Consider the following 13,157-nt stretch of genomic DNA (forward strand, 5'->3'; position numbering starts at 1 on the left):
AATATGCTTTTTGGTGATCAAGAAACACTGCTCATCAACACTGTTGACATTGTGCAGCTAAATATTATAACGGTGAAACGTTTTCTGGATTACCCTATGGCAAAAACTGATTAATTTATTCAATTTTTGTAGAAAAAATATATAATAATTTCTTTAAAAATAAATCTAATATATAAAAAAACATAGTCAACTACGTTTTTTCAGTATAAAGAACCATTTCATTGTAGTATAAACCTGTAGGATTGTGTGGTGAATATTAGATGGACCAAACAACTGGTTTTTAGGTTCCTCTTTCTGATTGGTCCCAGTTTGCGGTGTGCCTGGCGCCCTCTGGAGGATTATTTGGAAAATCCACAAGTTGCTAGTATACTGTACAACACGCCTCCTTACAGCTGGGTTGTCTTCGTCTCCAGGAAATCCTCAGCTGAGAAAATGGCTGCAGTATGCTCCATTTAGTCCTTCAGGATTTTCAGACGTATCGCTTGCAAAGTCGCAAGGTGTTGGGCAGAGTTGGAGAGTCGAAAGGGATTTGTGTGTGTGTGAGTGATCGCTGGTGAGCTATAGGCCCTTCAGTGATCCCTCGGACCGTCGTGATATCCTGAGCCGATCAGAGCTCCGCTTCACACAGCTGGACGCTCGGCAGACTCCAGGAAGAGAGGTGAATGTCCTGATAATGTCTGATCTCTGCGCTTAATCCTGGATGTAACGTTACGTACACGTCGGAGAAAACTAACCAGTGTGAGTTTCATTAATTACTAAATGGAGAAACGGATGGTTTTTGTACTAAATAAACTGTAAATGGTTTTAAGAGTTCTTAATACCAGATATATATAATTTTCAGTCAATTTTTAGTTGGTGAGAAAGCGTTGTCTGACAGTTGACACTTAAGTCGATCGAGTTGGAAACCGAGAACGGGTTTTGAATCAGTTCTGGGGTTTTATTTTTAAAATATAATTTACCGAAACCAATTTATTTTCTTTATATTCGTTTTCTCTGCCGCTACGGAGTGATACCGTGCTAAAATACTCTGACTTTGTTTTCTGACTAACTGAAATGGGAACGCATGACTCTTATGACTCGGTTCTTTTGAACGAATCAGTCGAAGTGGTTGTGGAATAAAGAATGAATCAGTCAGCGATTTAAATACTGTTGTATTGTTTGTATATCGTTAGGATTGCTTGGACAATCGTTGTCTTGATGTCAATTGTTAACCGTGTCATTAGTTGACAATGAGCTGCAGGTTTAGGCTTGTTCTGTAAAATTAGCTTTTAAAATGTTCTTATTTTTTTCTTAATGTTTAAATACATCATGATTTCGTTACGCCGTCCTAGTCTTTAAACATATTAACGTTAAAAACGTTTTTCTGAATCTGTTATCAGTACTGTATGTGCCAGTCAGCTGCCCACGCAGCTACTGTCAAGACTGGTTGTGTCCTAACGCCTAGTGAACTGCCTACCTAGACAGCACTTTTGACCATCATGCTCAACCCAGAAATGTTGTACAGGTAGGCAGCTCTCTGTGTTTTTAGACAAAGTTTGTTTTCTCTCTCTGTACACAGAAACTCGGTCAGTGAGTTTATGAACCGCCTGGAGAGAGTAAGGAAATCATGCTGCCTCCATCAAGAAAAGATTTTGTATCTTTGACTCTCGGTGAAAGCGGCAGCTACTCCAACAGCAAGCAGTGGCGCCGGCAGTCCTGCTGGAGGGTGGGTTTAGCATTCAGTTTTGAGTCCCATCTGTAGGTTAGTGTGATTGGTTTGCCTAACATTTGATTACAAAAATGCGATACTACAATAATCTTTGCTTCGTCTCCAGAAATGGAAACAGCTGTCCAGATTGCAGCGCAGCCTGATCCTGTTTACGCTGATGCTGTTGCTGGTTTGTGGAATAGCCACATCTCCCACTCTCACAGGGCACTTGAGAGGTGAGATGCTATAAAAAACTACTGAAAAAGAGCTTCCAAATTGTCTTGTTGAAAAATGAGGAGAATGCACAAAAAATTATGATATGGCCACTTTAAAGTTGTGATATAACAGATTTTCTTCCACATACAGTACATCCAAATGAATCCGATCTGAATGCAAGCTTTTAGTCAGTTGTAATAAAGGCATAGGTATTATGCAGATGAAATGACAGGAGGAGTCTTTTGTTGATTTGCTGATTTTAATTAAAAATTACAAGGGCAGAAGAAAATTAAACATATGTTCGCAATCAGATAGGTAACGTGTTTATAAAAAGACTGAGTCAGTTTACATTTCATGCCAACTTTAACCCATTATCTATGTTAAGAGCTAATTATACCTTATCTTTGTTTATGTTTCTCAGATGGTGTTGTAGGGGAGAATGCGTACGATGGGAAACAGCCATTTGTTGTCAACCTGAAAAATGAGTACAGGTCCATTCTTCCCGAGCTGCCCTCCGAGGTTAGCTTGACCTATTTGTTTCTTGCTTTTTTTTGGATGGCCTTTTTTTATGAGAAACCTGATAACTCAAGGTTACAGGCTGTGCTTTGTGCTGCTATTTGAGGTTTGAGGAAGTAACTTGTTTTTTCTTTGAAAAACAGAAAAAGGACTACCATAGACGTGGACCTCCTGTTTTGCAGAATCGTTCGCAAACCAAAACAAATATTTCAAGTCTGTTTGGAGTACAAAATAAAGGACTGGACCTGAAGAATGTCGATAAAGGATCTGAAGGAGGAAATAAAATCATAAGGTTTGATTTTTGATGTCAGGCATATTTGTGTAATGTGAGTTTGAGTAGTATACAGGACTTGATAATTCTGCTGTTTATTATTGTAATTTATTTCTCACATGTGTAGTTGGCGTGGAGCTGTGATAGAAGATGAGCAGGCATCTGATACTGACACCAAAGACACCGAAATCCAAGAAGACCCAGCTTCATTAGCACTCGGTTTGTCATTTTGTCAGCTACCTTTTATTGTTTTGATATTGAACAGGAAAAGAGCCGGTTGCCTGATCTATTAATGCTTTCTAAATATAAACCCATTTTATGCAGCTGATCTGCCGAATTCATTTATTTCTTTTTATGGGTTGCACTGAAGCAGCTGTTCCCTGTGTTTCTGCTTTTTTCAGCTGAAAGCAGGCTGGAGGCTGTGAGAGAAGCATTTAGACATGCCTGGAAGGGTTACAAGAACTTTGCTTGGGGTCACGATGAACTAAAACCGGTCTCTAAATCATATGGAGAGTGGTTTGGACTTGGACTGACCCTAATTGATGCTCTGGACACCATGTGGATCTTGGGTCTCAAAGAAGGTAATTTAGTTTGCTAGAGAAAATACATTATAGAATCCAACACAGACCAAGATTTTTTTTTCTGTCTCATTTTCCCAGGATTTTGTGAGGGGGGAAAAAATCCAGTTTAAGTCACAAGGAACAGTAAGATTTTTAATGTTTTCTAAAGAAGCCTCTTCTGCTCACCAAGCCTGCTGTTTTTGATCCAAAGTAGAGCAAAAACAGTAAAATTTTGAAAATATAAAATATCTGTTTTCTATCTAAATATATTTTAAAATGTTATTATTATATCTGGTGTTATTATGTTTTTATTATTGCAGTCACATGATCCTTCAGAAATCATTTTTATATTCTAATTTTCTGCTCAAAAACCTTATTATTATTATTATTATTAATAATAATAATAATTATTATTATTATTTTAATAATAATTATTATTTACACCTATTATTATTATTATTATTATGTTGAAAACAGCTGAGTAGTTTTTTTTTTTCAGCTTTCTTTGATGAATAGAAAATTCAGAAGAACAGCATTTTTCTGAAATGGAAATCTTTTGTTTCTTGAACAGCTAATCAGCATATTAAAATTATTTCTGAAGGATCATGTGACACTGAAAACTGGAGTAATGATGCTGAAAAATTAGCTTTAATCACAGGAATAAATTACATTTTAAAATATATTTAAATAGCAGTTAAATATGAAAAGCAGTTATTTAAAATAGTAAAAATATTTCACAATATTACTGCTTTTGCTGTAGTTTTGAATCAAATAAATGCAGGCTTGGTGAGCAGATAAGAGTTCTTTAAAAAACATTAAAATCTTACTGTTCAAAGACTTTTGACTGGTAGTGTATATATACACTTTTCTAGGTTATCAATCAAGAAATTACTTAATAGTTATGCCTATGTCTTCGTATTAATTGAGATGGAAATATTTCTATGTAGAAATGCTGCATACTTCACATTTAAATTATCTGCCTTTTTTGATGTTTACTGAGCTGTTTACTTTGTGTAATTTGGTTAACTTCATTTACCTTCATTTTGTTGACAGAGTTTGCAGAGGCTAGGCAGTGGGTGGCCAAAGAGCTCTCATTTGATAAGAACGTGGATGTTAATCTGTTTGAGAGCACCATTCGTATACTGGGTGGCCTTCTGAGTACTTACCATTTAACCGGAGACTCCTTGTTCTTGGAGAAAGCTGTGAGTAAGAACGAGAGCGCATGTTGATGAAAGTGCTAGAGTCTTCAATCCCCAGAGTTCAAAGCTTCTCTTTATCCTGTTACTATGTTCTGGTGATTTGATGGTATTTTTATCACATGACTCATTTTTCAGAAAGATATAGGCTCCAGACTGATGCCTGCCTTTAACACTGCCTCAAAAATCCCTTATTCGGATGTGAATATTGGAAAGGGGACAGCTCATCCTCCACAGTGGACTTCAGACAGTACTGTAGCTGAGGTCACAAGCATTCAACTAGAGTTCAGAGAGCTCAGCCGACTTACTGGAGACCCCAAATACAAGGTCAAGACAACTTTTCAGTTAAGACCCAGAACACTCATTTAAATAATTGTGTTTTCATAAGAACAAGTGGTTACTTTTTTCATTGTCTTTCTTTCTGTAGCTGGCTGTAATGGAGGTGATGAAGCAGGTGCATAAACTCAGTGGAAAGCAGGATGGATTAGTGCCGATGTTTATCAATACCAACAATGGGTTGTTCACCCATCAGGGAATGTACACACTGGGTGCCAGGGCTGACAGCTACTATGAGTACCTGCTAAAGCAGTGGATACAAGGAGGCCAGACCGAGAAAGAGTAAGTAGAGTCTCTACATGTTTGAACTTCAAACAGCAAATGCAATATTTTTAGCCGTGGTATGATGACAGCCTGTAGTGCTAATACTAAGTCAAAAAGCATCCATGTCTTTCTTTCTTCAGTTGAAAAGACATTAAGGTTTTCGACAAAAACATTCCAGCTTTTTTCTCCATTTAGTGGACTTCAATGGGAGCCAGCAGGTTGAAGGTCCAAATTGCAGTTTTAATGCAGTTCAAAGGGCTCTACACGATCCCAGCCAAAGAATATTGGTCTTATCTAGCAAAACAATTGGTCATTCATCAAAAAAAAAAAAAAAATTTTAACCACAAATCCTGTCTTGCAATAGCTGTGCGATGCATATCCGTCTTTGTGTTGAAAAAGTCACACGTGGTTAGTTCTTTGTCGGTGTACTCTGGTTCAAAAAGGAAGGGTGGGGTGAAAAACTCCATCTCATTTTCTCCCCCAACTTCATTTTTTTGTGTGTGTGTGTGTGTGTGTGTGTGTGTGTGTGTGTACTTGTTTTTGCTACATTGTGGGGACCAAATGTCCCCACAAGGATAGTAAAACCTGAAATTTTTGACATTGTGGGGACTGGCTTGAGGTCCCCATGGGTACAAAAGCTTATAAATCATACAGAATGAGTTTTTTTTGAGAAAGTAAAAATGCAGAAAGTTTTCTGGTAGGGTTAGGGTAAGGGGATAAAAAATACAGTGTGGAGAGTATAAAAACCATTGCACCTATGGAGAGTCCCCACAAGGATAATAAACCAAACGTGTGTGTGTGTGTGTGTGTGTACTTGTTTTTGCTACATTGTGGGGACCAAATGTCCCCACAAGGATAGCAAAACCTGAAATTTTTGACATTGTGGGGACCGGCTTGTGGTCCCCATGGGTACAAAAGCTTATAAATCATACAGAATGAGATTTTTTGAGAAAGTAAAAATGCAGAAAGTTTTCTGTAAGGGTTAGGTTTAGGGGTAGGGTTAGGGTAAGGGGATAGAAAATACAGTGTGGACAGTATACAAACCATTGCGCCTATGGAGAGTCCCCACAAAGATAATAAACCAAACGTGTGTGTGTGTGTATGTGTAAACAGTGTTTGACTTTCTTTTAGGGCTGGGAGATATGGCAAAAAATTTAAATCTTAGTTTTTTTTTCGTCCCCCAGAATGTTGACAGAATCTCTCTTTTTTTTTTTTTTTTTTAACGATTTTTAACAATTCAACATGAAAATTTAACTACAACATGATTTAAGTAATTTGTTCTTTATTAACCTTCTAGTTAGAAAATTCTATTAAAAATGCACCACATGAAGTTGTCAGCATGATGTAAATGTTAAACAAATCACTAGTTAAATATCTTTGCAGAAAAGATGCTTGAACTACTACTACATCTTGTACAAACTTGTCTTATACATAATATATCTTCAGAAATAATATGAGGAAAATGCTTTAAAAAAATTTCAAAAGTCAAGGTAATTCAAATTCAGAATATCTGAAGGTATAACACCAGTAGACTATTATTAACTACAAATGTTCCTTTAAAAACAATGAACAGTAGCTTTCGGCCTGTCACCATGATGCAAACATGAAATATCAGACATACAGTAGTAGTTCTTTACAAGTTTTTTTTGCGCTGCTTTTATATTTTTTTACTATACGTAAACATGGACGCTGCACTTGTGTCTCTTGCAGCATCTCATGCATGACATGGAATTCTAAAAATGTGACCCTTAAGTTAAAAGAAGTTCACTCCTATCTTACAAGTTTTTCCTATTCGACTGCCAATGTTGCAACTTTGCCAACACAAAAGCCCATTATGTGAATGGTGCCTAGCGATATGAGCGTGTCACATGAGCGCTGACATTGCGTTGTTATTGCGCCGTTATCATTGACGTATTGTTAAAGTGTCTAATTCAAACGTTTGGTAATATTTTTATTCAAAATTGCGATTCCTCGATTTCTAAAAAAAAATAAAATTATGGCAAAACATTTATTTTGAATTAATCGATTAAAATCAGAAAAGTCGCCCAGCCCTACTTTCTTTGCATGTTCACTTTGTAAACACTATTTTCAGCTACGTCACGCGTGAGTGAGGTCATGTTAGTGCAAGATAACAATTTGTAGTTAAAAAGTATGTAATTTTTTTTAAGATAAGACACTTATTCCTTGGCTGGAATTGTGTAGAGCCCTGTGAGGCTGCATTGAAACTGCAGTTTGAACCTTCAACCCATTGTGTCCCATTGAAGTCCACTATATGGAGAACAATCCTGGAATCTTTTCCTCAAAAACCTTAATTTCTTTTTGACTGAAGAAAGACAATCAGACATATTGGATGACATGGGGGTGAGTAAATTATCAGGAAATTTTAATTCTGGAAGAAAAAATCCTTTAAACTACGGCTGTCAGCAAACAACGGTTCAAGTTTAGAGATTTATTTTATCAAAGATTTATTTGTGCTCCCATTTTTCAGATTGCTAGATGACTACCTGCAGGCTGTGGAAGGGGTGAAGAAGAACCTGCTGAGGAAGTCTACTCCTTCCGGCCTTACATTTGTAGGAGAGCTGTCCCATGGACATTTCAGTCCCAAAATGGTATGTTTGTTCTCACAGAATAACAAGCCCTCAAGCCCAGAAGAATCAAATAGCTCATGTAGCCCTGTCTTTTTTCTTTCAGGACCACTTGGTTTGTTTCCTGCCTGGCACACTGGCACTCGGAGCACATTACGGGCTTCCTGCTGATCATATGGAGCTGGCGAAACAGCTGATAGAGACTTGCTACCAGATGTATGCCCAGATGGAGACAGGTCTGAGTCCAGAGATAGCTCATTTCAACATGCATGAGGGCAGCCCACAGGATGTCGACGTAAAGGTGAGCTCAGGAAGAGCTTTCAGCTTGTGGCTATGAAAGAGGTGTTTGTTTGATGAGCATGTGAAATGAAATCGTTTTTGTGATCTCATAATGTCTTACAGATTGCAGACCGCCATAACCTTCTGCGCCCAGAAACTGTAGAGAGCCTCTTCTACTTGTACAGATTCACCAAGGATAAGAAGTACCAGCAGTGGGGCTGGGAGATCCTACAGAACTTCAATAAGTACACAAGGGTATGTGAGAGAGTGATGAAACAGTTCCACTGTCACCTTCAGGCGTTTTAGAACATGCAAAACAGTGGAAGGTAGATGTTGTGCACTGCGTCCACATTTACATAATTTCCATTGTAAATAGCATGCGAGATTGAAATGAGTGCACATCAAGTTGCGTTGTTTTAAAAGGTGTCCAGATGGTGTCCCGTTTCTGGTGGATTTTTGAAGTTCATGCTTCTGCATGATTTCCAGAAAATAGTGTCTACAGTCCCATTGCTCTACAGTTTAATTGTTTATACTACTGTTCAACTTTTTTTTTTTTTTTTTTTTTTTTTTTTAATACTTTTATTTAGCAGAGATTCAATAAATTTATCAAAAGTAACAGTAAAGACATTTCTAATGTTACAAAAGATATTTCAAATACATACTGTTCAACCGGTCAAAATTAAAGTTCGGTTTACTTGAAGAAACTGTGACAGTAATATATTACGTAAAAATAATAGCAGTACTACTACTAATAAAATTATTATTAAAGCATTATTTTTTAAAGGAATATTTACCAGAATTTATTAACCAGAAAAATGTAAATAAATACACAACACAATCTTTCAGGGGGGAAAAAAAGCTAATAATTAAAATTATAATTATAATTATAATAATAATAATAAATTAGTTAAAATTAATTTAATGAAACCATTAAAATGGAATCCAAAAATTAATGGAAAATTAAAATAATAATGAATTAAGTACAAATAATAATAATTAAAAAAATAAAACTGAATTTGAAAAGATAAGTTTAAACATATTTCATAGGGCCTTCAAAATTTGTTTTAGTTTTAATAAATTGGTGTTAAATTGTGTACATTTCATGTCCATTTTAATTAATCAGACATGCTTTTTGATTAATTTTTATTATTTAACTAATAAAACAGAGTCTAGAAAAATGAAAACGGATAAAAACCAGAAATTAAAAAAAATAAATAAATAAAAAAGGAAAATACAGAATTTGGAAAGAAATAAAGTAGAATTTGGGGAAAAAAGTAAAATGGATTTCATATCACCCAAATTGTATCATGGTTTTTAGAAAAATATTAACCAGCACAGCTGTTTTCAACATTGTAAATAAATGTTTCTAAAACACCAAATCTGCATAGAATGATTTCTGAATCATGTGACACTGAAGACTGGAGTAATGCATTCTGAAAATTCAGCTTTGCATCATAGGAATAAATTACATTATAAAATATAACAAAATTAAAAACGGCAATTAAAAATTTCAGTAATATGGAAAAATAAATTTGTTTACTATGGAAGCCCCTTTCCGCCCTTGAATAAAAAATAAAAAAGGTAATTGTGACTTTTTATCTCACAATTCTGACTTTTTTTTCTCGCAGTTTCGAGTTTATATCTCACAAGTCTGACTTTTTTTTTCAGAATTGTCATTTAAACTCGCTATTCTGACTTTTTTCTCAGAACTGTGAGATAGAAACGCACAATTTATATAGTCAGAATTGTGGGATAGAAACTTTTTCTGACTTTTTTTCCTCAGAATTATGAGATACAAACTCGCAATTGCGAATTATAAAGTCCAGTTCTGAGGAGAGAAAAAAAACAAGACTGATATGTTTACAGAATTGCGAGTTTATATCTCACAATTCTGACTTTATTTCTCAGAATTGCGAATTTATATCTTGAAATTCGGACTTTATAACTCGCTATTGCGAGTATATATCATGCAATTGTGACTTTTCTCAGAATGAAGGAAAAAAAGTCAGAATTGCGAGTTTGTATACTGCAATTCTGAGTCAGAATTGTGAGAAGTCGCAATAACCTTTTTTAAAAAAATTGTATTCAGTGGCAGAAACAGGCTTCCATAGTTTACTGTATTTTTGTAGCTTTGGTGAGCATAGGACATTTCTGTCAAAAACATTTTTCTCATTTTTCAGACATGAAACTTTCTTTTCAGTTGATTAAAATTAAAAGGTCATGTTGGTTTTTTTTCCAACACGTTTTTTTTCTAGTTATGCTCAGTTTTATGTTTCTTTAACTAATGCGCTTTGTGAGTGTCATTTTTAAAGTTGTTTTTCATACTGGCCCACAGCCAAACTTTTGTGCTTTGTCAGAACTAGACTTTGATATCATTGGCTCAGTTGTCATGTGATTTTTCATGTGACAGATACGTTGCTACTTGACTTCTCATATTTCTTGGTTTATACAAACATTGCCTCGCTCCATTTCCAAAACGCACTTACACTTTCTGTCTCTGCATTTCTGAACTTCACATTCAGCCTTGAGTTTATATCAACAGTTACAAGAATGTTACCAAACAACTCTCAGTACTGACTTGTGTGTCCCTCTCCCCACAGGTTCCCACCGGCGGTTATACGTCCATAAATAACGTCCGTGACTTGGCCAATCCCAACCCTCGAGACAAGATGGAGAGCTTCTTCCTGGGCGAGACTCTCAAATACTTCTATCTGCTGTTTTCCGAGGACCCCAAGCTTATCAGCTTAGACAAGTACGTCTTCAACACTGAGGCCCATCCTCTGCCCATATGGCCACAGGCAGAGTGATGGACCCACAAGCACATGTCCATAACCAAACACATCTCTCTCAGGGCCTTGAACACATTTGATATCCAAACTGCCATCTTTTTCTACATTAGGAACTCTTTGTAATTGAAAATCACTGGTAGGAAATTAAAACAGCCATGACAAAAACTGTTTGTAGATGCATAGTTTCTGATTGTATTAGTAATCTGTGTTTCTATTAATAGAGTTTCAGATTTTTTACTCTATTTATGCTTTTATGATGCTGTCGATCAGCTGGGCTGCTGAATTAGCCCTTTGAATCAGTATGTGCAGTCTCTCAGCCCAAGCACACAGACTGAAATGTTCATACTGTGAAACTTTATGGGGACTGCAAGCACTTTATGGTGTGTTTTGGGGGTTTTCTTGTGAAAGAACCACTGCTGTTTTTGTTGTGGTGATGAGTCTTTCGCCATCATCTAATGGTCTATTTAGCTTTGTAAAAATGATTTCTTTGCATCATGAGTTTTATTTGTTTTCCAGGGCTTATATTGCCTATAAGAACATTTGAAACATTTGGTAGAGATATCAAGTAGCATTGTATCATTTTATCTCGTCATGTTGCGATCAAACACATGCAAGGGTCGTTTGTGTTTTTAGTAATTATTTCAAATATTTCTTTTGTTTTAAGCTACAAAAACCCCAACCTTGTTGTGAAGGATTTTAATGCCATTCCTGTGAATAGGAGAAATGTAATTTTTTTGTTGTTGTTGAATTTGTTAATAGTTAGAGGATTTATTATTTTTTGTAAATTAAAAGTGGTCATATGAACCATTATTATTATTATTATAATTATTTAGTTGCAGATTTTTGTTCAGTTTGGTCCCATTTTTTGTGATTGCAGAATTAAGTATTTTAATAGAGCTTTTTTATATATATATATATATATATATAAGGGTTTTTATGTCAGTTTTCACTCTTTTAAGGGACCTACATATGGAAGCCTTGTTTCCATGCCACTGAATAAAACATGTTGTGGTGACTTTTTATCTCACAATTTTGACTTTTTTTCCCATCAGAATTGCATAATATATACTCAGAATTGCGAGAAATAGTCAGAATTGAGATAAAAACGTGAAATTCAGACTTTTTCTCGCAAATGCGAGTTTGTATCTGACTTTTTGCTTAGAATTGTGAGATATAGGCTTGCAACTGTGACTTATAAAGTCACAATTGCAAGATAAACTCAACATTCAGACTTTTTATCTCAGAATTGCATGATATAAACTTAAATTGCAAGAAATAAAGTCAGAATTGTGAGAGAAAAATTCACAATTCTGACTTTTTTTTCTCGCAAATGCAAGTCTGTATCTCCCAATTCTGACTTCTCGCAATTCTGACTTTTTTGCTCAGTCTTTTAATAGAGCATTAATCAAGCACAATTTTTTTTTTTTTTTTTTTTTTTATAAATAAGGGTTTATATTATGTCAGTTTTTACTTTTCTCACAAATGCGAGTCTGTATCTCTCAGTTCTGACTTACAATTCTTTTTTTTTCGGAGAATTGCATGATATAAACTCACAATCGCAAAAAAAGTCAGAACTGCGAGTTTATCTCGCGAGTCTTGCAAAAGTTTATATCTCGCAAACTTTTTTTTTTGCAAAATAAGTTTATATCTCTCAAATCTGAGGGAGAAAAAGTATGAATTGCGAGATGTAAGCACACAATTGTGAGATAAATTTTTTTTTAATTATTCAGTGGCGGAAACGGGCTTCTATACCAAAATCAGATGTGTTTGTGTCAGTAGTATTTTTATGTGTGGATGATGAACTTATTGGTAGAATATTTTGTAAAATATGAAAAACTGAATTTTATTTTCTTCGGGTGGTTTTCTTAGAACTTTAAAGAATCTTTAAAATTCCAAATGCTTTCTTGCAGGAAGAAAAGTGGAGTGTTCGTTATTCATTTTTCGCTACTTATTGCAGATCAGTTTGTTGGCCTGAGCTATTCGATAGAATAGAATGTAAAAAAAAAAGTCTGATAGTAGCCAGGGCTAACAACTTTTTTTTAACCACCAGAGAATATTCCTATTGTTTACACAGATCGCCGATGTATTATGTGCATTGTATTTGAAACGCTCACTGTGGAGAATCTTATGTTAATACTCTCCAGTTTTAGGTAGTGTACATTTGAACCATGTTCATCAAGGGCTGAGCATTAACCGGTTTCTCAATGTCGTGCTGTGGTGAGGTGTTCTGTTCCGCGTGTGCCTTTACATACAGAGCAATGATGACAATGTCTATTTTCAGTCCAGAAAATGAAGTTTTTATGAGAATTCAATCTATTTTACACATCTCATTCCTGTTGTGAAGCACCTTACGATTTGTTTTTGTGAATAAATACTTTTGTGATTATTTAGAATACAGTGTGGAAGTGTTAAATTGCTGTCTGTATGCTATTTCTGTTTTATTTCCCTCTATCATTGT

General features: G+C 35.4%; 1 protein-coding gene across 2 annotated transcripts; it reads left to right on the forward strand.

Annotated features, from left to right (window-relative positions):
- Nucleotides 1–347: 347 nt before the first annotated feature.
- On the forward strand, nucleotides 348–13,092 carry man1b1b (mannosidase, alpha, class 1B, member 1b). Of its 2 annotated transcripts, none has more exons than XM_051109593.1 (14): nucleotides 348–738; nucleotides 1,559–1,705; nucleotides 1,815–1,923; nucleotides 2,325–2,422; nucleotides 2,563–2,711; nucleotides 2,818–2,909; nucleotides 3,092–3,271; nucleotides 4,304–4,452; nucleotides 4,585–4,773; nucleotides 4,874–5,064; nucleotides 7,535–7,655; nucleotides 7,738–7,932; nucleotides 8,034–8,165; nucleotides 10,511–13,092. In XM_051109593.1, the coding sequence occupies exons 2-14, from the start codon at nucleotides 1,607–1,609 to the stop codon at nucleotides 10,715–10,717; spliced, it is 1,911 nt and encodes a 636-aa protein (XP_050965550.1). In that variant the 5' UTR covers nucleotides 348–738; nucleotides 1,559–1,606; the 3' UTR covers nucleotides 10,718–13,092. The 2 variants fall into 2 exon arrangements, with proteins under 2 accessions (XP_050965550.1, XP_050965551.1); XM_051109594.1 differs by having other exon boundaries at nucleotides 348–658.
- Nucleotides 13,093–13,157: the final 65 nt, after the last annotated feature.

Source organism: Labeo rohita, chromosome 5 (genome assembly GCF_022985175.1).
Source record: "Labeo rohita strain BAU-BD-2019 chromosome 5, IGBB_LRoh.1.0, whole genome shotgun sequence".
Lineage (NCBI taxonomy): Eukaryota > Metazoa > Chordata > Actinopteri > Cypriniformes > Cyprinidae > Labeo > Labeo rohita.